General features: G+C 38.6%; 2 protein-coding genes across 4 annotated transcripts; one reads left to right on the top strand and one right to left on the bottom strand.

The window, feature by feature from the left end:
- Nucleotides 1–848: 848 nt before the first annotated feature.
- OLR1 (oxidized low density lipoprotein receptor 1) lies at nucleotides 849–10,840 on the bottom strand. Its single transcript, XM_036910298.2, has 6 exons — nucleotides 10,707–10,840; nucleotides 8,816–8,920; nucleotides 7,082–7,327; nucleotides 3,521–3,660; nucleotides 3,108–3,223; nucleotides 849–2,814 (listed from the first exon to the last, which is right to left on the bottom strand). The coding sequence occupies exons 1-6, from the start codon at nucleotides 10,792–10,794 to the stop codon at nucleotides 2,670–2,672; spliced, it is 840 nt and encodes a 279-aa protein (XP_036766193.2). The 5' UTR covers nucleotides 10,795–10,840; the 3' UTR covers nucleotides 849–2,669.
- On the top strand, nucleotides 9,278–23,773 carry TMEM52B (transmembrane protein 52B). Of its 3 annotated transcripts, none has more exons than XM_057491542.1 (6): nucleotides 9,278–9,600; nucleotides 16,766–16,912; nucleotides 18,774–18,817; nucleotides 20,465–20,503; nucleotides 21,023–21,189; nucleotides 22,183–23,773. In XM_057491542.1, exons 2-6 carry the CDS (start codon nucleotides 16,859–16,861, stop codon nucleotides 22,425–22,427), a joined length of 549 nt encoding a protein of 182 aa, XP_057347525.1. In that variant the 5' UTR covers nucleotides 9,278–9,600; nucleotides 16,766–16,858; the 3' UTR covers nucleotides 22,428–23,773. The 3 variants fall into 3 exon arrangements, with proteins under 3 accessions (XP_057347525.1, XP_036766222.1, XP_036766241.1); XM_036910327.2 differs by lacking the exon at nucleotides 9,278–9,600 and adding an exon at nucleotides 16,331–16,500; XM_036910346.2 differs by lacking the exon at nucleotides 9,278–9,600 and having other exon boundaries at nucleotides 18,695–18,817.
- The last annotated feature ends 237 nt before the right edge of the window (nucleotides 23,774–24,010 follow it).

The raw sequence follows: 24,010 nt of genomic DNA, 5'->3' as shown, positions 1-24,010 counted from the left end.
AAAATATGGAGTATATGATGATAATCTAACAAAATAAGTGTTGTATGGAATAAGTTACAAAACATTGCTTAGAGGAATTAGAGAATACCTAAGCAAATGAAGAGAAATAATTTGTTCATCAGTTGAACAAATCAATGTTTTTAATATTTCAATTATCCCCTGATTTATATATAGATTCAAGCCAATTCAAAAATTAACATGGAAATACCAAGGCATAAATTACCCAAAACAACTTTGAAAAAGAACAATGTTAAAACACTACTACTACATTATTTCAAGATATCTTATAAAAAAAAATACAGTTTATCGAAATAGCATGGTGGTGGTGTAAAAATATACAAATAGATTAATGGAACAGAATAGAGAGCTCAGAAATAGATCCATGTATGTATGGATAACAGACTGTTGACAAAAGTGCTAAGGCAATATAGTGAAGAAAGAATAGTGTTTTTAACAAATGTTGCTAAAATAATTGAATATTCATATAAAAAAACCCTTAAATTCATAACTTACAAATTAACCCAAGATAAGTCATAGATTTCCATATAAAATCTGAAATTATAAAATATCAAGAAGAAAACATAGGGGAAAATTTTTGTGACCTTAAGTTTGACAACAAGTTCTGAACAACAGCAGAAACATGAAAGTGGGCATCAATAAATTTAAAACTTTTGTTTTTCTGGGTATACTGTTTAGAGAATGAAAAGTCAATCCACAGACTGAAAAAATATTATCACGCTGATGGACAGTGACTGTGAAGGGGTATGTGGGGGGGACTTGGTGAAGGGGGGAGCCTAGTAAACATAATGTCCTTCATGTAATTGTAGATTAATGATACAAAAAAATATATTATCAAAGCAATGTCTGATAGGGGACTTTTATCTAGGATATACAAAGAGCTCTCAAAACTTAACAATAAAAAGCAAATAAATAAAACTCAAAAGACTTGTACAGTGATTTATCAAAGAAAATATGCATAGTAAATAAGCACTATAAGTAAATTAAAAAATCTCAAGATCATTTTTCATTTAGGAAATGTAAATTAAGCTACAATGACATACCAGAACATAGCTATTAGAATAGTTAAATTATAAGACTGACCATACCAAATGTTGACAAGGATAAGGTGGAATTAGGATATGTGTACATCACTGGTAGGAATGTAAAATGGCACAACTTTGGGAACAGTTGGGAAGTTTCTTAAATAGCTAAAGATATACCTACTGCATGATCCAAACATTACACTCCTAAGTAATTACCCAAGAGAAGAGAAATCTTATGTTCACAGCAGCTTTGTTTGTAATAGCCAAAAACTGAAAACAACTCAGATGTCATCAGTAGGTAAATGGATGAAAAAATTGTGCTATATCCATATAAAGAAATAATATGATATAATATAATATTCAATATTTAAAAAGAATGAAACAAGACTGGTGAATTTCAAAATGATTGTGCTAAATGAAAGAAGCTAACCCCCCCAAAATAAAAGGTATACCATATGATTGCATTAGAAGAAAATGTTACAAAATGCAAATTGAGAGGAAACTGGAGGTTGTCTGGGAAGAAGACATCAGGGAGGGGCATATGAAATTCTGGGGGACAGTGGATATGTTCCCTATCTCAACTATGGTGATTTCAAGAGAATATATTTACAATGTGAAAACAATTGTGCACTTGAAATATATTTTTCTGTTATGTGCCAATTAAACCTCAAAAAAGCTGTTAAAAAAAAGGAGAAAATATCTCTTGTCTTCCTAGAGATCATACACCTTTTTCTTTTTTTTGTAAAACCAATGCTAGATTATGTGCAGCAAACATGGAAAGTCTTCCTTTAAGGTACAATAACCTATGAAGGGAGGTAAAAAGGAGTAGGAACACTGAAAACAGAAGAAATATTTCTATTTCCATCTGCTTCTATCCAGCAATATTTCCATACATGGCTGTTTGTTGTGGAACTGGATGATTTTAGGGCTCTGTATGTTCCTGCATTATAGCATAGTGTAACAGAGTGGAGAAGACCATCTACAAAGGGGCAGTACTTGAGGAAAAAAAGCATTCTACTGTTTTTGCTTCAGGTCCATCTACCCCATGATTCTAACAAATACTGTTCTAAAGGATTAAAGGCACTAAGCTATCCTCAGATAAAGAAAAGATGAAGAAATAAATAACAGATTCAGGAGCCAATAATGAATTGTGGGCTAGTTCACAGAAAAGACCATCCAATTGCTAATTACCTCCTGGGACATCCTAACTGCCCCAAAATGTGAGGAGGTGGTGGGTGTGTGTAAGCTATGAAGTGGGGAAGTCTGAGAGACCCACAGCTTAAAAGACCAATGAGTGGTAGCTTTTAACATTGAGAACACAAGTTTCTTGATTCTAGAAGGGCCTTTCCCCTTTTCTATTTCTTCATGTGTTGTTTCCCATGCATATTTCCCCTTTTTGCCCTCTGCTTGCAGTTGGGCGATTTCTCCACGTTCTATCTTCTATGCGGTTTTCATTGAGGGGAAGATGGCACTGAGGTGCCAGGCAGATGGAGCTCCAGTCCCTGCCGAGGAGTTCTACAGTCAGTGACAAGCCATCCTCAGGGCTGTCATGGTTTGCACTTAAGTGACACAAATAGCTTAAATTCCAGAAGAGTATTCAAAGGACTTCTCCTCCTTTCTTCAAATTCACTGTGCTCTCAATAGATTCGCCTTCTTCTGACATATACTGAATGCAGTTAAAATGCAATTTTCAGCAAAAACAACTCCCCTTTGTAGATATGCACAAGTGCCTGCAGGATACCTCTGGGAAACAGCTCCCTGGAGTTTAAACCTGCCGAGGGGGAAGAAAAAGAAAAGATTTATTGCCACCTTGGGTCAGGAATTTAGCCTTGTCTGAAAGCTTCAAAGCAGTACTAAGTGTGAGAAGTAAAACTCAAAGAGAAGGTCTGAACGGGTAATCGGCAGTCGTCTTTGTGAGAAGGTGGGGAAGGAGGTTTTCATAATTTCCAGTACCTTCTCTCTGGCAAGAAGAGGACATTGGACAGAATATAGCAGTAACTTCACTGACAGGTTCAGGAAACAGGTTAACTAACAAGTGCTAATGAAAAAGAATGGGAAACTTACAAGTGGGGAGTCAAAGGGGAACCGTCCTCCCAGAGCCACAACTGGTTGGGTTTCCTTAGAGACAGCCCCATCCAGAATGGGAAATTGGAATGGGCACTTGCTCGCCGGATGAATTCCTGTGGGAAGTAACATTTCTGAGTTGATAGAATCAGTGTGGTCATTTCAGATTAGATGCACAAACGAAAGGACCAAAAGAGGTCCTGACATCCTCTCAACAGGTTTATAGAAATATTTACAGAGATTCTGCATGACCTGTCCATTTAAGGTCATGCACATAATTAATGGCAAGGCTAGTGTAGAAAACAGATATTCTGAATCTCAAACAAGTGGTCCTCCACTGAGGACCTAAATAAACCTGATTTATTTTCCTATAAGCCTGCACGCCAACCCAGCGCATACCCATAGAAACTCACCAGATCATCTGTGCTATTAATTTTCAGCATCTGGGCATCCAAAGACAAGCAGTTCCCCTGACTTTTTTCCCAATTAAATGGGTCAGAGGAAAATAGGTAACAGTGTTCTTCATGCCAGAGCCAGTCTTGGGGACAAGGACCTAGGAAGTATAGGACATCTAATCAGTGAGTTATGCCTGAGTAAAAATACTCCTATAATTCTTAAATCAATTCTTCCCTCCCACATGCATACCATCTCTTCTTAATGAGAATCATACCCGGACTCTGCAAATATCCTCACCACAGATAGTCTTTATGTCTCCATTTTTCGGAGAAAAAGATATAAAGCATTTTGATTTTAGTAAACTAAATTCAAAAGCAAGGCTGTTAGAAAGCAAGGCTTGAGGTTGGATGTAACTTTAGTATTTGATCCATTTTTTAAATTTATGTTTGGAATAATGGAGGTGAGAATTAAGGGAATGGATATTTCGCAGCCATATGTGCTTATGTATTTTAAAACTTCAGGTCTTTGAATAATGGATTTAGGCTTAAATGTTGTGCCTCCTGCTTCTAGACATGTGCTGTTCATGACAGTGGCCATAGGTGGCTTTTGAGTACTTGCCATGTGGCCACTTGCATGGAGGTGTGCCTTAAGTGTAAAATAAACACCTGATTTTGAAAACACAGTATGAAAAAAGAATATAAAATATCCCATTACTAATGTATATACTGATTAGTGTTGAAATAATATTTCTAATAGAGTAAATAAAATGTTACTAAAATTAATTTCATGTGCTTCTTTTTCATTTTTAATATGGTCATTAGAAAATTTAATGTTACATATGTGGCACACACTGTATTTCTTTTGGACAGAGATGTTCTAGGGAGAACAGCATATCGATGCAAAATGAGTGTGTCAACTTCAATAGGTTTCAGAAATAGGAAGAAGTTTCCAGCAGCAAAATTCCCAGGGAGTCCAAAACTCCAGCCCAGAGCTTAGGCAATAGGATAAATACGCCAATGTCTATACATTTACAGATATTTTAAACAACCCCCATGTCATCCTGCTCCCCCTTCTTCTCTTCCTCCTCCTCCCTCCCCCTTTCCCACCCCCTCTCATTCTCCTCCTTTTTCTCTTCCTTTTCATCATTATCATCGTTTCTGTGTATTAGTAACATTTGGAATTTCTTTAATCAGAAACAGCCCCCCTTTGGTCTCTGCTGGAATCAAAAGTGAAAAAACTAAAATCTTTGAAAAAGGCAGCATACTAATTTTGATCTTCACTGTGGCATAAAACCAATACTTTTTTAAGAGTAGGCTTTACCAGACAGGGGAGAGTAGGAGGGTGGTGAACTCTGAAAGAAGAAAATGAACGATAAAGGCCAGACCACAGGCCTGGTGGAAAGCAGTGAATGCAAGCTCCTTTTAATTTTCCCAGTCTCATCCTATTATGTAAAAGGAAAGAATATATTGGTTTTAGAGGAGAGTCAAGGCAAGTTTTCTAAGCTATGACAAAGTAAGAAATGTGGTATTCCAACCACCTGTATTTCTTTTCCTTTTCTTAAATTTCACAGACATAACACCACTATGAGCCCAAAGCTGTTGGCAGTCCTAGACATACCGTGACTCATTTAATCCTCGTGACATCACGGGATCCATTCCATTCTTTTTCTCCATTTGACAGAGAGAGAAAAGGAGAGTTTGAACCTCTGCAGTCTACCCAGTGTGTGTGTGTGTGTTTAATCACCGCACCACACTACGTCTCAAACTTCTGAGTTTGAATCAATTAAAGAAATATTTCTTGGTGCTCCTCAAGACATTCTGACACTGAATCTTGGGGTAACTCTGGAACACACCATTTTTAGCAAGTTATTTGAGTGATAACATTATACACGAAAGGTTGACACCCACTACTGATTCCAGTACTAAATGTAAAGTCTGTTACTGTGAAGACGGTGCATCCTTCTAGTTGGATGACCTTAGGCAAACCCCATATGATAGCTTCTCAAAGTCTCTACCTCTTCGTATATTTACTATAAGACTCTAGTAAGCAAAACAAAACTTGCCTCAAGCCAGAAACTGGAATTTTTTTCCTTACGGTATTTTATTATTAATGTTTTTGAGTATCTTCTCAAAGCTGCATGAGGAAAAGCAGTGCTGTCCTGGTATCTCTACTAATGGCCTTTATCTGATGCTGTCAAGGGGTGGAATGCATTTACCTGATATAACTGTTGGTGAAAGGCATATCTCTTGTTATTTTTTGGTTAGTTGTCCACACCTAGCATTTCTGGGAGATGGTTTGAAATGATCCTGACGTGGATTTAATCCTACTCAACTGATAAAACTGTTTACAGCCCTACCTGTGAAATAGACCATTGGCTGGTGTGCAGCTGTGTCTGTTTATAGAAACAGGCCTATCCTTGATTCATTAGCCTCTTTACTCTAGGCCTTCTTTGAATTGGTGTATTCTTTTATTTCCTTGAAAGTTCCCTTTTTAAAGAGATTAAATGTATGTTTGACCCTTGCTAAAGATCGGTTTGTCTACAATTTCTGCTCATTTTAGAAATTTAAATAACCCTGCACTGAAGGGACTTATAAACTGCAAACCCTTTTCAAGACTCATTATTACCATTTAATAACCTAGAATTCAATTTTTCCATTGATAAAATCAAGGTCTGCGGGTATCTGCGGATTGATATTATACAATCTTTATTCAAAGAAATTATAGGATTAACACTAGTAAGCTGTACAAGCAAGAACCTGGAGAAATCTGTTTATCAGTGGCAGTTAGTTACAAATGCTGAGAGCAGGACATTCGTTGCTCCACCTTCAAGGACACAATGTGTCTTTGAAAGGGACTCCAGCTCACACCCTCTAATTCTCCCTGAGAAGAAAGCCATACATGATATTTAATTACATACTCTAGAAAGACTAAATAATACAGAATAACATCAGAGTTCACATAACCATCTCCTTCTTACAGATGCTACTATTTTGTACCTGCCTCCTAGACTTCTGAGTCCATTAAATAGGTGACTTCAACTCAATTCTTCTCCTATAAACTGACTTCCTGGGCCCCTCATATGTTTGTCTTATGTAAAATATCAATTTAACACTTCCAAGCCAGCCCACCTCCACTAAGTCGACATTGATGTAGTATACTTTAAGAAATAGTGCTGTAGAATAAAACTAATGTCTATGTAGGTGTCCCAGGGACAAAGGAGTCCCTTAGGAAAAGAAATCAATGGATAAGATACATTGTAACGGAAAGAGATAAGAACCCTTAGCAAAGTGTAATTGGGGAAGGATACTTCCAGAAAAATCTCAAAACTTGGATTTTAAAAAGAAAGAGGTTCTTATAAAGAAGAAAAACTTGAATCCACCAAAAGTGTGCTTAATCAAATCAGATAGCTCAAGATTTGTTACAGGGTAGGGTAAGGATGACAAAAACAGAGAACTTCTGGTGTGGAACCTTGTGTATGAATAATGAGACATATGCACCAACTGGGACAATTGCGTGCCTGGAGGCATTTCTAAAACAGAGTTAAGATTAACCAGAGAGGCTCTTCCACCTCCCCATACCTGAAAAGTTGGCTGCTTTCTTCAGCGCTTCTTGGAGATCCAGGTTCTGACGCTGAAGCTCCATTTGCTCCTTAGATTTCTCAGCCAGCTTCCGGGTGAGGGTCTCTATCAGTCCCTGGAGCCCCCTCTGTGACTCCTGAACAGCGTCTTCGGCCTGCCGCTGGGCTAAGATCTGTCCCTCCAGAATATTTTCTTGGTGAGTACAATTTGCTTGCTGTTGTTTTAGGTGATCAGATACCTGGAACACTACATCAGAGCTGAATTAAGACTCCATTACCAATCCCCAGTAAAAATCCCCCCTCTGGATGTTATAGAAATCAAAGAGCTGAATCAAATAATCTATGTGGACAACAGATAAACTGCTGGGAAAAAATGACATAAATTGACTCATGAGTTATGGATTTGAAAGTTACTTGATATGCCCACACTGTTTTTTTTTTTTTAATGGCAGGTATTGTCACAGACACCTTTGATCAAAAATATATATTACTAGGATTTTACTCTTTATTGAAAGTTATACACATGTTTAAAAAATCACAAGACAAGTGGTATATCAGTGGCATAAATAAAATACAGACGATCTAAAATAGACACCAGCCAAACTCAGTAGGAGCTGTCTGACTCTAGTAGGAATTGTCATTAATGATTTGCCCTATTTGAACTTCATTCTTCTGCCATCTCTCTGCCCCTCCAGACTTCCTGATTTTATTTAATAACTGTGACACTCACCCCTTTTTTTGAGACATCCTTCCACAGAATTATTTTTGGTTTCTATGTCACAACAGTCTAAAGACATTTTTTTTTTTGCCACAGCGTATTTTAGAAAGAGTGGAGATGAAATCAAGATTGTGAAATCAAGCAGGCAACACATATGAAAGGTCAAATGTCTCAGTTCTAGAAGCTTGATGGTTCAGTAAAAAGCAGACCCCTTGGCCTGAAGACCAGATCTGACCCTGTTGTAAAGCAACCAGGGCCTTAGAGGGAGGCTCAGCGGGTCACCAGCACGGAGTCATTCCCAGTCATTAGGAAAGGTCCTAGGTGTTAATAGACTGACAAAAAGTAAATGGTGTGTGACTTTAAACAACACTTGGGAAACACATAGCGCCTCAAAAGCCTTGATAACCTGGATTGTAGATAGCCGAAATAACTCAGATCTGCAACTGAAATACACAGCTGATTAGATGGGTGATCGGCACCATTTTCTTTCCACCTTGACCATTCTCATCCTTCTTTCCACTTCTTTTCCCCTCAACACCCTCCCTTTCCTAAATGGCCCTATTATAAATTTGAAGTATGTTTTATTTTCAATGTCTTATTCATCAGGTCTGTGATTCTGTTTTTTAACTCTAAATTGGTATTCAATCATGTCTATTAAAACTCAACACGAAGTAAAGAATGTTTGTTTAGATTTTGGGTCTCTCAGGTGATCTTGTGGATTAATAACGTCAAATTATTTTGTTCCTCGTCATTCTAGGATTGAAATAGGCTCTGTCTGTGATGTTATGAAAGCAAAATAAAACAAAAATAAAACAAAAATCTACCATGCATAATCGTCATTTCAGGCCTCCATCAATTTGAAGGATGAGCACAACATATTCATTCATTCTAAAAACAGTTTGCTTAAAATCTATCTAAATCCAGGAGGCGGGCATTCCCTTGTTATGAAACCAATGTATAAACCATGTCTATATATTCTCACTTCTTTCCCTCCATCATTTCCATTACAGCACTTACACTGCCTTGTCAGCATTACGATGGTCACCAGTGATCCCAAGCACAGGATCCCGAGGGTCACAGCAGCAGGGCACCACCACGGAGAAGAGAGAAAACAACAAAGACCTAGAGTGACAGATGAAAAATATGGACAGTTGAAAAGAGTTTAAGTCATTTACCCATGGCTACACAGTAACACAATTTAAGAGCCAGGATACAACATGAGAAACCTGACTTTGAGTATCTGATTCCTAAAGCTTGTATTTTGTCTACTCTTCCCTCAGTGACTGTTCAAGAAACTCTCAGTCCGGCTTGGTTGGATCAACTTCACCCAGGGCAGAGAGCCTGATGTTTTTAATAGAGACTATGTGTATGCATGCACACACATACATACACAGCCCCCACACGGTGCATTTTATAAGTAACTTACCAAAACGGATGTTAGACACCAAGCAAATAAGCTTTAGTCAGTTTATCAACTGAGATCCCCTCAAAAAAACTTGAACATGATTTTGTGGTATTCAGTTTTTATTCCACTAAAATTACATCTGGAAAATGGGTTATTGAACAAGGAAAAATAGGAATGAAACCTCAGTATCCACTTCCTTCATGCTAATGTCATGTCCTAACTCACACCAGCTGTGAATTCAAGTATGTCACCACTCTTAAGTGATGAAACTCCTGAATGTTTAGAAGAAAATCACAGGATCGGCACTTGTGCAAAAAGAGCACTGGCTCCTATTTTCTACAGGCCACCTTTGTCTGTCTCCTTGGAAGGTAGAGACTGTTAATCCAATCCCCATCATGTGAGTGGCTTTCTAATCAGAAAGTAGTTGGAATCTTTTCAGTAAGTGACTGATGTAATCAGGTTCTGAGAGAATTAAGTTCATAACTGTAGTACAAGTTGGGTGCTCAGTATTTCCTACATGAATAATGAATGAAGAAATAAAAGATACTGTTAAATTTTAGGTCTATCTATAAATACCTGGACTGCTTTCATACCAACTTAAGTTCATCAGCTCAAAAGTTAAATCATTCCATGTTCACAGTTATTTTTCCAATTGAAAGAAATTTCTGTCTTGTTATGGAAACATAACCTGGAATTTCTTTACCTAAATTTCTGACAACACTTGAATGACTCTCCCCTCTTTATAGTTTGTTCCTTTCTCTTAGAATGGATTTAAGATAAAAGGCAGATTTATCCAGATTATCTGTGGAGTTGGGATTATGAATTAATTTATATTTAAGCAGTTTAATTTATAGTATATATTAAACAAGTTATAGTTTCTCAAAGCAATGCTATATAATAACATGTTATTTACGATAAACCATACAGAATATTATTTAATCTGCTTTGGATAATTCATAAAATATATCCAGTGTTTGCAAAGCCTTGAGGACACTATTATAAAAAGTATCACTGTATACTTTGGGTTAATTCAACATTTCCCAAACCTTCTGATAGGTTGGATTTTAGATCAATAGGATTTTGTGATAGAATTCTAGCTCTACCAATTACTAGCTACATAAAAATGGGAAATTGAGTTAATCCTCCTGATTCCCAGTTAGTCTTCTGTAAGAGATAATAGCAGTCCTAACCTCAAGGTGTGAAGATCCAGAGAAAGAATGCATGTAATGTGAATATCATAGAACATAGCCTATAGTAAATGTTCAATAAAAGTTAGTTACCATCATCACCTACTGCATCATCATTCATACCAAATTAGTGCATCATCATCATTAGCATCATCACCATTATATCCAATTTATTTTTCTTCGAAATAAATGTTATTAATTCTATAATATTTTCCCATACTCAGGTGTGTTGCCTTTCTACTCCTATATTCAGTTAGTATACATTTCCAAGCTGTACCTGGGATTCTGTCCCTGCACCTTCACCTACCCCTAGTACCTTTGGCTTTCTCTCCATTTCTCTTCTGATCAGGTTGGTCCTTCAGATTCTTGCCCTTCAGTTCATCAAAAGTCATTTCTAAACTCATTCCAAGTACAACAGAGCCAGCCAGCCAAGGACTTCCACAAAATGAAAATTTGTAAGCTCCCACTGGCTTGTTGTGTTTAAATAGCCACGGTATCTAATAGAAGAATGACTCAGTCACTGGTGGGAGGAAGGAGAGGCTTTGCTTCACATTGGGAAGTTGGCTGACGCAAAGTCTTGGGTTACATCTAGGGCAGGTGAGGAAAGTGGGGGTTCTTACAGTGTTTCAGGATGTTTCACTAAGTAATTCATGAAAGGAAAAACTGTCTTTTCCATGAACAATGAAGGAGAGGCATGTGCACCCACTTTTCAGACAAGGAAATTGAAACTCAAAAGGATAAGTCATACTAAATTTGTGGGAAAGTGTGAATTTAGGCCAGATTATTTTATTCCAATGCCCATATTTATTTCCTTGTAGCAGACTATCTCTACACTGCCTCTTTCATAAGTCTCACATTTTCCTTTTAATTTTGGCTATTTTAATCAGCAATAGACTTAGAATCAAATGTGACACATCTCCAGGCATGATGCCCTGGAGTTTAATAAATTATATTTTATAAATACAAATTTTAGAACTTAATTAGAGCTACTATTTCGTACAGTGGCTTTATAACATAGCAGCAGAGAGAATTTTGGAACCAGATGAAGCTAATTTCAGATCTTTCCTATGCTATTCCCTTGGCCTAAAATTTTGGAGAATTACTTAAGACTCTGAATTTATCTCTCTGTTTTCACATTAGGACATTATATCCACTTGATAATGTTGACAGTGTAGCTAAGGGACTCAAAAATGAGATATTGGGGGGAAATTACACAATAAATGATACTTATTAATATTAGTAGTAACAATATTCAGCACAGTTCAATTGTCCCTTAAAGAGTACATTTTATACATAACTGACTTGAGTCACAAGGGCCCCCACAGGATGCCTAGATGTATTTCTTGACAGAATTCTCATCTATTTTCCTTTGACAATCTCCTAACCAGAGAGAAAATTCTCATGCTTTTAAAAAAGTTATACATGCCTTTTTAAAAAACCCTTATCTATTAGAAATATCTTCTGAAGTATTTATGGGCAAAATCATATGATATCTGTGATTTGCTTTAAACTGCACCAGGAAAAAAAAAATCAAAGGAAGACATACGTAAAAGAATATTGGAGGAAAATCTGTAAATCAATAAAATATCTAGAAAATGATTACAAAAAATAACCAAAATTGACAGCCTCGTTAGGATTCCATTTTCCTTCTCCTCCCTAGGTTTTGTGAATTCCCTTTTCCTGGACAAGGGATATGAGATCTAACTGAAAATAGTTGAACTGCTGTTTAATTTTTACTCTGTGACACGGTTCACAAAAAAAGCTCAGCCTGTAACAAATGTATTCTAGTCAAATCAGCTTGTAACAAATCAGTGTTACTGACCCGTATCACTCAAGCCTCCTGCCTCTGCTTTTGACTGTAAGTTCTGGGAAGCAGGATTGGCTCCATTTCTGCTCTCTTGATGGGGACTTTCACATAAATAGGACCTCAGGAAATTGTTTTTAATAATGAATTAATGCACACTGATGTGATACCACAATGAAAGGACACCTTACTATTTCCTACAATGACTCGTTATTTGATATGGCATCAATATTCTTGAGGATTAAAGATGAAACATATAAGTGCACTTGTTGATGAAATGGACAGAGTTCTTGCGAGCACATCATATCCTAATAAAATTTCATGGATGGTCCTGGGAAAAAGTGTCTCAGGAGAATATATGTGACAATATAGTTGAAACACCCAAAGGTGTACCTAGGACCAGAAAGAACTAGATTCTTTAGAGTAAGCCTAAGATTGAGCTAGATCTCAGAGTTCTCTGCTCACCTCCACAGTTCACCCATGAGACCCAGCGGAGCATAACCTTCCATCATCCACTGGGCCAATACTTACAGGAAGCTCCCTAAGCAGTCCTGGTGATGAACTCTATAAATTCTGTACTCCCTTCAAATATAATTCATTTTTTCTTTAAAAGATCCTCTGTACTTAACTCCACAGACAGGACTGCCACCATCAAGTTTCTTCCTCTTCTCACTGTATGTACTCTGACAGTATATTGTACTGATTTTCAATTCCATTAATGCTATTCCATCTCCCCAACAAAATTATAAGCCCTTTAAAAGTAAGGCTAGATTCAACAAGTAGTGATTCTATAGCATCTTACTACACTGAAGGACAGTGACTGTAATGGGGTATGTGGGGGGGACTTGATAATGGGGAAGTCTAGTAACCGTAATGTTGTTCAAGTAATTGTACATTAATGATATAAAAAAAAAGTAAGGCTAAATTCCCTTCTATTAAGAAAAGCTCATTCTCTCCTACCACCTTGGTATGCCATATAAATCGTGTAATATCCTACAAACATAGGTAGTTGACACTTGAGATTCTTAACTATGAAGATATTACCAGCATACATGGGGTTTTAAAAATACAAAGAAATTTCAGGAAAATCTATTTCAATTCTTTTATTTTGAGAAAGTAGAACTAGGGCCCAAAAAGTTTAAGTGGTCTACTGAATATCACTTTGCTCTGATGCCGAACAAGAGCTCGGCTCAGTGCTCTTTCAATTATGAGATATTATGAATGCAGTATGAATCTCTCTTGAAAGGATTCAATGGGAGACACTTCAGGTCACATAGGCAGAGAATATACACTTTATGGAAGACTTTAAAGTACCAACGGAGTAGAGGACACCTGCCCCAGGGTCACCCTCAAATCTCTTCTGGACTTCCCTCAAACCAGAAGCTCACATTGAGGAGTCACATGTGGAGAGTTCGAAAGTTAGATCAGTCTCAGCACTGCCAGTTTTTGCCTTTCACTATGTCAGTCTGACAGAAACAAGTGGGTTCCTCTTTTATATATATTGCGGTAAAACTTACATAACATAACATTTTATCATTTTAACCATTTTTAGGTGTACAATTCAGTGGCAAATTAAATACTTCATCCACTCATACAACCATCACCCCTCTCCATGGTAGATAAATTGAACAGCCTTATGTTAAACTTAATCTTCCTGTTTTGTTAATCTTCTTCAATCTAATCCTATCACCGATTTTCAGTGAGTCTGTGATTGCCCCTCAGAGCTTAGGGGGAAATCTTGGTTCATGAGATAAAGACACTCCTTAGTGGGGTGGTTGCAAGATGGAATCATTATTTTTTCTGCCAAATTATTTATTTTTAAACCATGGGTGTGGTCCACCCACTGTTCAATTCTTTATAATGCATGCTTGATGCCTCACAGTAGTAGTTGTTCTGGCCTGAAGCACAGAGAGGAAGGGAGTCTGTGGTGAGTCACATAACTTAGGCAAGGTCAAAAGGAGAATAATCACAGGAACCAGAAATAAGTAATTCTTCAGCTCCACTTGTTACAGCTATTGTATAACAATTCCCTGAAGCGTAGGTGAAAAGGCCTGCGAACATGTACCCTCCATTGGTTCCACTCCAAGTCCTTAACAACCTGGGTATAAGCTAATGATTCACAAGCTTAATGGAACTACTACAAGACTGTGTAAGATTATAGTGAGGTCATTGCCCTTTACCTCAGTTACCTGTCCTTCCAGTGTGTACCTTCTTCCATTTCTCTACCTGAATCTTCTTTCCTCTTTTGTCAGTCCCTACATGGAGGCTTTGATGTCAGTTAATATTTTCACAAGGCATAATCACTTTCATGAAGATAAATAAGAAGTTCTATTTCTCCAGGGGAAAATCCAGTGAGAGAAAAATACAGCAGTACTAATTCTGAGAAAGAAAAGTAACAAGAGGTCATTAACAGAATCCTATTTTGTTCAAACCTGTTAGGAAGCTGGAGGGCAAAAAGATGATGGCAATCACATGGCAGGAAAGTGCAATGGGGGGAAAAATGTTAATTGATAAACCTGTTCATGCAGGTAAAGGCTAGCATGGTTGGGAGAAGGGCCTACCAGAAACAGCAAGGGGAAATATTTTAGAATACTAGGAAATCTAAAACATGGTAACAACACATGTGAGAGCCATGGAGGACATCCACTATCCAGCATATTGAAGGTGAAGGTCATTGAAAGAACTGAGTGGAAATCAAGATATTTTAATTAACATTTATAAAATACTTGTTATATCAGGACAATTATATGCATTTCATACATATTAACTTATGTAATCTCTGCAAATCTCTGAAGAAACATTATTAAAATTCTCATTATTATTATTAACCCCATTTTATATAGGATGAAACAGTCAACAGAGAGATGTCATAACTTGCCCAGGATCACACAGCCAATAAGTGACAAAGCAAGTATTTAATTCCAGTTCAGTGAGCTGAACTCTTAGCCGTGATGCAGCACAGCTTCTCTGACAAAAGAAAGAGAGGGAAAGGTTCACAGTGCTACCGTGTACATGGCACTCCAAATAGAAATATTCTAACCAGAATGGCTTTGTGTCTCTGATTGTATTTTCTCCGTGGAACAACATCTAGGGCAGGTCAGCTGGACATTCTGCTCCCGATCTGTGAATGGGAAAATTAAGTCCAATAAACTACAGAAAAATTAACATTCTGCTTTCCTTGTCTTATTGAATACCTTCCACCTTGCCAAGCTTTCTACTGAGATTTGGAAAATTGCATTCTGTCCCCAACTTACTTACATTTGAAAACTGAATGATTTCAAATCACCAGTATCACACCAGGCTTTTCCACCACTATTTGATTTCCTTAGCTAAGAAAAAAAAAACCTTAAGATTATATTCTCCATTCTCATATGACATTGTCATGCTGTATGAGGGCCGTTAGAATCCATCCCACCAGGCAGTACCCCTCAACAATCACTCAGCAAAATTAGACTTTCAGTTAGAAAGATCTAAAAGGTGGTTTGCTCAATTCTTATGCAATAGGTGTCTCCCCATAAATTATGTCTAATTTTCTTATGAAATACTTTGTCCTTTTGAAACATTTTTGAAATCTCTCATATTACATAAAAGATTGCTGATTATGTATAAATCATTTGTACAGCATTTGTTTTTTCCTATGAATATGTTTCTTTACAAATATTCTATGCCCTTTCCATGTGTGGTTATTTTTACTCTGACCTTAAATTTTATTTGTGTGTGTGTGTGTGAGAGAGAGAGAGACAGAAATACAGATGGAGGTATAAGTAGATGAGAGAAAGGTGGGGAGAGAGGGAGGGAGAGAAAGAGGAGGAGGAGGGAGGCCTGCACATCTTGCAACCCAGTTTAAAACAACAGGGAGGTCTGCCTGACTTAGCTGTTTCAGTGGGAACTAAGTCAGGGTGGCTGGGGTTTTCATGGACAGCACCCAAAAGTTCAAATCTCCAGACCTGCTCTCCCCAAAGATGGGATGGCTTTCCAGTGCATTCAGCAACCTCTCTGTGCTATTCCAATGGTTGGGAATAAGTGACCCAGAACCAGCAGAGTTGATTATCAACACAGTGAAAGGGGAGCGGGGGCCTCAAAGAGCAAGAGAGGAGGGCAGATCACGTGGGGAGGGGGAAGGGGAGATTGGCAGGGTGACTTCCCACCCTCAGCGGTCACCCTGGAGCACCGTGGTGAAGACCGAAAATATTGCTCCTTTTCTGATGGAGAAGAGAACGTGTTTGGCCCCTGGCGATCTGCCTTTGATCCTCCGCAAAGTGAAGTTTCTACCACTGCCTAGGAAAAGACCCTATTCAGAGGAGTGGTGTGTCCTCCCTGAGAGACTTCCTTTTGGGGGCCGTGGGAGAAACATTAAAGCCATAAAGAAAGGATTCTTAGTGGAAGGGAAAGAAAGGAGGCAAAGGGAAGCAAATGTGGAGGCCCTAAAAACAGAAACAGGAGTAGAGAAAGAAGCCAGGATGACAGGGAAAAGGACCACGGAAAATGAAAGCCCAAGGGAGTGGGAGGAGAAAGAGAGAGAGAGAAAGAAGGAGAAACTGGCTTATTGCTGAGAACTTTCTCTCCTTAAGTCCTCTAGGTCAGGCAGTCAGCCATGGCACAGAGCACGGGAAGGAGGCGACGGACACCCAGCGCCTGACCTGGGGAAGCCGTTGCGCAGCCTGATGGCACGGCCAGCCCGCGTCCTGACGGCCTCTGCCCTGGGGTACTTCAGCCAGGTGAGTTGTGAAAACACAGGGAAAAAGGCTTTGTTTGTTTTTTCTCAGACAAACCAACCTTTAGAAGAACCTGGGGGCAAATCAATGAGGGGAAAAGATGTACATAGAAGCAAAGGGGAAGTAGGGAGGAGAGTAACTAGGATGTTCCCTCAGTATTCTAGGGTTACACACTGCAAGTGTGACTAATGACATCAGTGAAACGGAGACAGAAATGAGGGTAACCACAGACAGAAGTAGGCTGTGCTACTCATGTATAGCTCTGTTGTAGCATCTTACCATGCATCCCTCAAAATTCCAGGTTAATTATCAAAAGTAACTACATAATTCCCCTAAACAGCGTTTCCCACATCAACCCCTAACACTGTTTTAGCAGGTTAAGTGCCTCCAGATCAGAAAAGAGATAAAACTATTTTAAAATTCTCTGGGCTTTTTATTTTCCCCTATTAAAAATCAGAAGCCACTGAAGGATCATTGGACTGAGGGATTCTGGACAGCTGCCCAGGGGAAGTTTACGTAGTGGTGAACTTTCGTAAGAGGGAGAGCAATGGGGAATCTGGCTGTCTCCTACAGCTCCTAGAAGGGAGTAGCCTGTCTGTTTTGCTTCCTAGATAACAGCTAAATCAATGTCTGAAAATCCACTTCTTTTTCTTGTATTTTCCTTTGGCTTTGTTTCTTCCTTGCCCTTCCCTTCTCTGGTTTTCTCTTTGTGCAACAGACCTGAAAAGGGGCATTTTTTCGGCTGAGCACTTTAAGCTTTTCTTATTTTTAGTCAAGAAAGCGAAACAAAGTATCAGGACTGGGTTGAGGAAACACACATTTTGTCATCCTTAGTGGCCATTTTTAAACAATTAAAACAAAACCAGGAGTTTCTCAAACGTTATCTGCACAGGATAAATCCTTTTCACCTACAAATAATCCTTTTCACCTGATACTTTATGAGTATGTGTGTCTCTCCCATCCCTCCATAAATTCTTAATAAGTACAAATCCCTGTCCCTTTCAGAGGACCTTTATGGCCTTTGTTGTTGATTTCTTAAAAGTTTACCTAGAAAGATTTTTGAAGGAGAAAGTCAACAAATTATAAGGTAGAAGGAATGGAAGCTTTCTTTGTTAGGAGTAGAAGGGTCTTGATTAGCAATGTCAAGAGTTATTAGAGCAGATTTGTCCCTGGTTCTATTAATTCATACAACACATACGTATGATGGAGCTTGATTTGAATTATTGCTACTTCAGTAGATGTGTAGTTTGGTCATATTACTTAAACCCCTATGCCTCAGCCCCTTACCCTTCAAAACAAGGTTAAATATACCCACCTAGGTGGTTATTGTGATGAAATAGTATGAAATATTAAAAATTATGAGCATATAGTAACTATTCAATCAGTAAGTTTCTTCCCCTAGTTCTCTCTGTTCACCTCTTGTATGGTGAGCTATTGATGTACTGAGGGAACAGAGCACTGGGGAAGCATTAACTTCACAACCAGGTAAGAATTAGGACTAACAATATCCTGGGGGACAGATCAGGAAATTTCTAGGACGGACAAATCGATATAAATGCTGCCTCTCACTCTCATTCACAAAGGTGGCGATGCTCCGCCCCCACCACCCCACCCAGAAAACTAAAAAAGTTGGTTAGCTATTTGTTCTTGCAGGTTCTCCCACTTCAAGTATAATCACCAACAGGTGTGGGAGTGACGAAAACAAACAGCCCCAAACATAGGTGACCCTATGACCTCGTCTTCATATTTTCCCTGCTCTTACTAACGGAACGTAACAGAGTACAGTGTCTGAGGACAGCCGATAGGCTGCCGGGCAAAGAAGATGAGACAATTTCCCTGTCTGAGACTATTTCCCTTCCTACAGCTTCCTTGGGCGAGATGTGAGGAGAATTGTGTCAGTCCTGAACAGTGAGTATCTGAAAGTCCAACCTGGAAGAGAGGAGAGACAGACAAAAACATCAAGACCCAAAACAGGGTCAAGAGGTCATTAGATAACTGGGACTTCCCTTTATTTCTACTTAAATGGGCATTAACCCACTAATCTCACAGACAGATTACCCCAAAATAAAGACATGGATTCGTGTCACTCTTCTTACTTAAAATAACATTGCTGACAGCTTTCTTTCCAAACCCATCTTTGCATCAAATAGCAGAATTAGTCTGAACTTATACAGTCATAGAGATTTTAAAAAGCACTTCCCTACCCATGCTTCTCAGTGACTCATCGAGACAAACCGGATTCAATCTCTAGACACAGGCAGATACTTGGGTATTTCCAAGGTAGCATCGCCCCCTCAGATCTGAAAGGCATTTTCTTACCTTTTAGGGCATGTTATTTATTGCAGACTTCTTTTAGCTGTCATTTTCAGGTAGTTATCCCTCAATTTAAACCTGTCACAATTAGATCTCATATATACCCAAAGGACATAAAGATGAAAGGGAAGAGATTTATTCCACCAGGTACATTTTAAATAGGTAAACTATTTTTAAAAGTAGGGATGGTCTGAATAAACGACTTGAACAGGCTGAAGGCAAACACATATTTAGCCAGGGGAAGGGTTTCCCAATAGCCAAGTCTGTTAAACCCAGGGGGAATGGCGGTGGCTGCTTACTTGTCACACTGTCTGAGGTTTAATAGAATCAGACCATAACATTGTAGAGCTAGAAGGGGGTTTGAACAAACGGGGAATGTGAGAAAATCCAGAGGAAATATCCTTTGGTGAGAAAGCAAGCTGTGTGTTCTAAAACTGCAACCAAAGAGAGCGTGTAGAAGTGGGTATCAATAGATTTCAATAGGTTGATATATCAGAAAGTTTGATATTAAATTTGCTCATCTTCAAAGATAAATGTTTTCCTTTCCCTCCCCTTCCCACTCCTGAGCTTACCTCACACCCTTCTCCCATGCAATCCGTATCTTTTTCATCCCTATAGAGACAATTTATAATGGCCATAGTTAATTTAAAATATTGAATTAGCTTTCATCCTGGTGAAGTTGGTGTCTGCATTTCCCCCCACTTTTTCATTTGGTCTCAGTGGCGTGCATATCAGTTTTGATTCTGGGCGGGGAAGTTTTGAGCCCTTTTTATGGTGGGAGATTTTATGATTTTAAAGGTGGCTCTGTTTGCCACAACTTGCAAAACATAAATTACAGAATTCATTGGATGGCTTTCATGCATATAATTGAAATTTTCTTTATGTTTAAATTTTATCAATCTATATTATATACAAACCTTAGCTCGGGTATCCATTTTCAAACTTTGTTCACTTGCATTCCAAGTTCCTCCTTGGTAATGGCATTGTCATCATCACTGTTTACAGTGGTCGCTGTTACATTTTCTATAAGCACTCTTGTCATGACCATTAACTTAGTCTATCTTATAATGATTTACCCAATACCCTCTATAGTATAAAATGCTTTTTAAGGCATCCCATTTCACAATAGATTCAGCTAGTTTTATTATAACAGTATTATATAGTAACGTATTTCTGATTCTGGAATTTTAATAGTCATTGGCCATATTTTTATTGCAAAAAGCCTTTATTCTTTCTCCATAGTTGCCTGACCACAGATTGGGTACATCTCTGGTATATATGGTAAGTTTCAGCTATAATCCCCAGAAAGAATTTTCAAAGGGACTTTATTTTTCTTAGGGGTACATTTTTTTTTTTTTACTTTTTAAATGTGTAAGTATATTGACAGCAGGAAAAAAATATATGAGACAGCCAGCCTACTTCCCTAGGATCCCACAGAGTAGCTTCGTCATCTCATCCATACCCTATGTGACAATATGCCAGGATTTCCAACTTCAGTACCTTCTCCTCAGCCGGTATCCAGAGATTACTGTGTACCTTCTCAGGGTCCGCTCCAGAAATATTTTTAGACAACAAGATTACTTTCTAAAGTAAAAGGCAGCCCACCAAACCATATTAATTGCTCTAATGAACTGATTTAGTCTTGCTGATAAGTGTCTATGTGATGTGAAAGCATTGAAATTAAATCTTATAATCATTCTGTAAAGTATCCAAACACAATCAAAATGCAGACATTGAAGACTGATTGTGCCAGAGCAAACCAGGTCACAGAACTGGCCCTGCGTGCTGGGTTCCTTGCAGGCTGCTGGGGGTGATCGGCGTCCTGCTTCTCCTGTGCGGCCTGACTTCCGTGTGCTTCCGCTGCTGTCTGAATCACCAGCAAAGTGGAGAGGAGGAGGGCCGGCCACCCTATGAAGTGACAGTCATTGCTTTTGATCATGACAGCACCCTCCAGAGCACGATTACTTGTGAGTGCACTGACATGACCACATGGGAGGGGGGCCCAGGCTTAAATGAACAGTTAGGAGGGTACACTGGTGTAGAAACAATGAATAATGTTAAAGATCCTAGAATGCAGCGTAGTTTTAATTTCCAGAAGCCTGCTGGTGCAGTAAGCTGGGCTCTCGCTACCTATGTATTCTCAAATATTGGTCTGTAATGAAGTATGAAGAAGGAAGTCACATTTTGGAGACAATATTGGAAATGTTTTATAGGAAGAATTATGCGATTTATAAACAGTTATTTTGATAAGGCTATTTAAAGCTCTGAGTAGATATATATATGTATATTTTTTTTTTCAAAAATGTCTCAGATTTTATGAAAAACTACATGTTCTATTACTACATTGTTTGGTATCTTTAGAGAAATTTGTCATGTGTATCTTTAATTCTTTATTCTCTGGGTCCTGATACATTAAATATTAGCTCAATAGCCGCTTGATGATCATAAAACACTTTCTTTTATTTCCTCTCTTCTCTTCTTTGTATTATGTTCTTTCCTAGAATTGAAGAGTAAATACCAGGCAAAACAGCAGGTGGCAAAACATTGGGATTTTCACTCTGAAAGAGAACAATATAACATGTTATTGTTCACTTTTCCTGCTCTTTTTCCACTGTCATTTTAGAGAAAATATAAATGAGGCAGAAATAAATATTTCTCAAGAGGTTGCAATATCAGTGGGTTGCTATAAAGGGTTCCAAGTTTGTAAAGAGGAAAAGACAGGGTCGTGAGATATGGGAACACAATTGGGATTATTTGAAGATAGCAGAGAAGACAGGATCTTCTAGCAGAGAGTGGGGCTGATTTCCAAACAAGGTTCATGGGATTTTCATGACATTTGTGGCCAAGTGACAATGAGTTTGGACACTTGTTTAAAATGATGGGAAATGAAGGGTATTGTAAGTCCCTGATTTCTGAGGATGTCATGTTTACTGTAGCTCTGTCCCTTCTTTCTGAACCAGCCCTGCAGTCAGTGTTTGGCTCTGCAGCTCGAAGAATCCTGGCTGTGACTCACTCCCACAGCTCCCTGGGCCAACTGCCCTCTTCTCTGGATACCCTCCCAGGATACGAAGAAGCTCTTCACATGAGTAGCTTCACAGTTGCAAGGTGTGGGCAGAAAGCATCTGATCTACCCCCGGTGCCAGAGGAAAAGCAAGTGCCTCCAACACAGCAGGAGTCTTCTCCAGTAGAACACTCTGCAAATTGATGGGGAGCCTGGTTTCATAAATGGTGGACAGGGTTGGGGATGGTCTCCAGGGTCAGTAGAGACAGACAAAGGGAACATTTTTTTTCTAACTTTCAGAAGATTTAGGATGACATCTGAACATCATTCAGTGGAAATGATGGATTCCAACTCTTCACCTCTAGACACATGTACTTTCTGATATGGAGTGCTCTAATCAGGAACTCTCATTCCTTATCCAATGGCCAAATTTTGCAACTAATCCCTAGCAATGTTAGTTACCACTGGAGCAGGAAAGCATCGAAGGTATCTTGAATTCCTCCAGACACTGAGTTCCCTTACCCATACGATACTGCAGGTTGCTCTTCTCTGCCAGCTAATAGATTATAACATACTTGACAAAGACAAGAGTGTAGGCACAACCACAGAATTAGTGCACTTAATTCGTGCCTCCCTTCTCTTGAGAAAATGCTCACTTTTATACTGAATGATAATGATAATTTTGGATATCAAGAATACCTTGGCAGGCATCCAGAATCTGGGGTGGGATTGCAGGTACGGGCTAAGAGAACACACTATATATAGTATTGAAGTGCCAAGCATCAAGGTCTTTCTTTCGCCCTAGTCCTACCCACTAGCTGTTGGAGAAACTGCATCCAGTGCAGTAACAGTTCTACTAATTATTCAGTTCCTCTGCCCAGCAAACACACATACACACACGTGTGCATGTGCACACGTGCACATACACATGCACACTTTTCAAACTCTAAAAGAATAGCATTGTTTTGTTTCTTTCCTCCTTCCTGCTTTGATGGCTTGAAGCCAATTGTCTGTAGTGACACATGCTAGTCTCTAGTGGTGGCCTTCACTGCCATCTAGTGGAACCGTGGTAAAAAATGAATTTGCCTATTTGAGCGTATCTGCACACCTCTTCAGTTCTGGGATCACTGACTGAACTTAACCTGGATGGGATCCTTTCTATGCCACTATCCTGCTGTGTAACGCTAAGCCATCCACATAACATGCTACCTTCAAAATGTATTGAGGAAGCGGAGCGTATTTGGGGGAAACTATTTACCAGGGATCTTGGATAAGTCCCTCAGTTCTGTAAGGCATGATCTTCTCATCTGTAAGATAGGAGATAAAACACATATAAGCTCGATATAAATGACAAGATTTATTAAGTACTGTGCACATATATTTGCTGTTCTTACTGTTGACATGTAATTTTCACCTGCCTGCTTCAGTTCTCCTGAGAATTATGTCCTGATTTTTCCTCTTGCCTCCAGCCTGTGATGTTATTGCTAAGTCACATCTGTAGTAGCTTTATTTCACCAATAAATATTTGTTGATTGAGATAAACAACTAAAGATATGTGATTCCTCTTCAATCGATCTGTGTAGAGGTAAGGAACATTATTAGGCAATTAGCTTCAGGAATCAGGGAAACAATATAGACCCAGGGGTGGCTGGCTAGTGTAGCACCTCATTAAATACATTCTTGGAGTGCTCACTCAATCCACAGAAAATGATCTGAGTATAACCCACTAGAAACCTGAATGTATCCTGAGTCATGTATCAAATTGCCTCTGGAAACTGTTAAAATGC

Source organism: Manis pentadactyla, chromosome 14 (assembly GCF_030020395.1).
Source record: "Manis pentadactyla isolate mManPen7 chromosome 14, mManPen7.hap1, whole genome shotgun sequence".
NCBI lineage: Eukaryota > Metazoa > Chordata > Mammalia > Pholidota > Manidae > Manis > Manis pentadactyla.
This window is presented reverse-complemented; position numbering and strand designations above follow the sequence as displayed.

Excerpts from the sequence above, each read along its gene's own strand:
- TMEM52B (XM_057491542.1), top strand. The coding sequence starts at position 16,859 with ATGGCACGGCCAGCCCGCGTCCTGACGGCCTCTGCCCTGGGGTACTTC. Across the intron at positions 18,818-20,464 it reads AATTGTGTCAGTCCTGAACA|TTGCCTGACCACAGATTGGG; the intron begins GTGAGTATCTGA and ends CTTTCTCCATAG. Across the intron at positions 20,504-21,022 it reads GTACATCTCTGGTATATATG|GCTGCTGGGGGTGATCGGCG; the intron begins GTAAGTTTCAGC and ends GGTTCCTTGCAG.
- OLR1 (XM_036910298.2), bottom strand. The coding sequence starts at position 10,794 with ATGAGTTTAGAAATGACTTTTGATGAACTGAAGGGCAAGAATCTGAAG. Across the intron at positions 8,921-10,706 it reads AAATGGAGAGAAAGCCAAAG|GTCTTTGTTGTTTTCTCTCT; the intron begins GTACTAGGGGTA and ends CTGTCACTCTAG. Across the intron at positions 2,815-3,107 it reads TCCCCTTTGACTCCCCACTT|GTTTAAACTCCAGGGAGCTG; the intron begins GTAAGTTTCCCA and ends CCCCCTCGGCAG.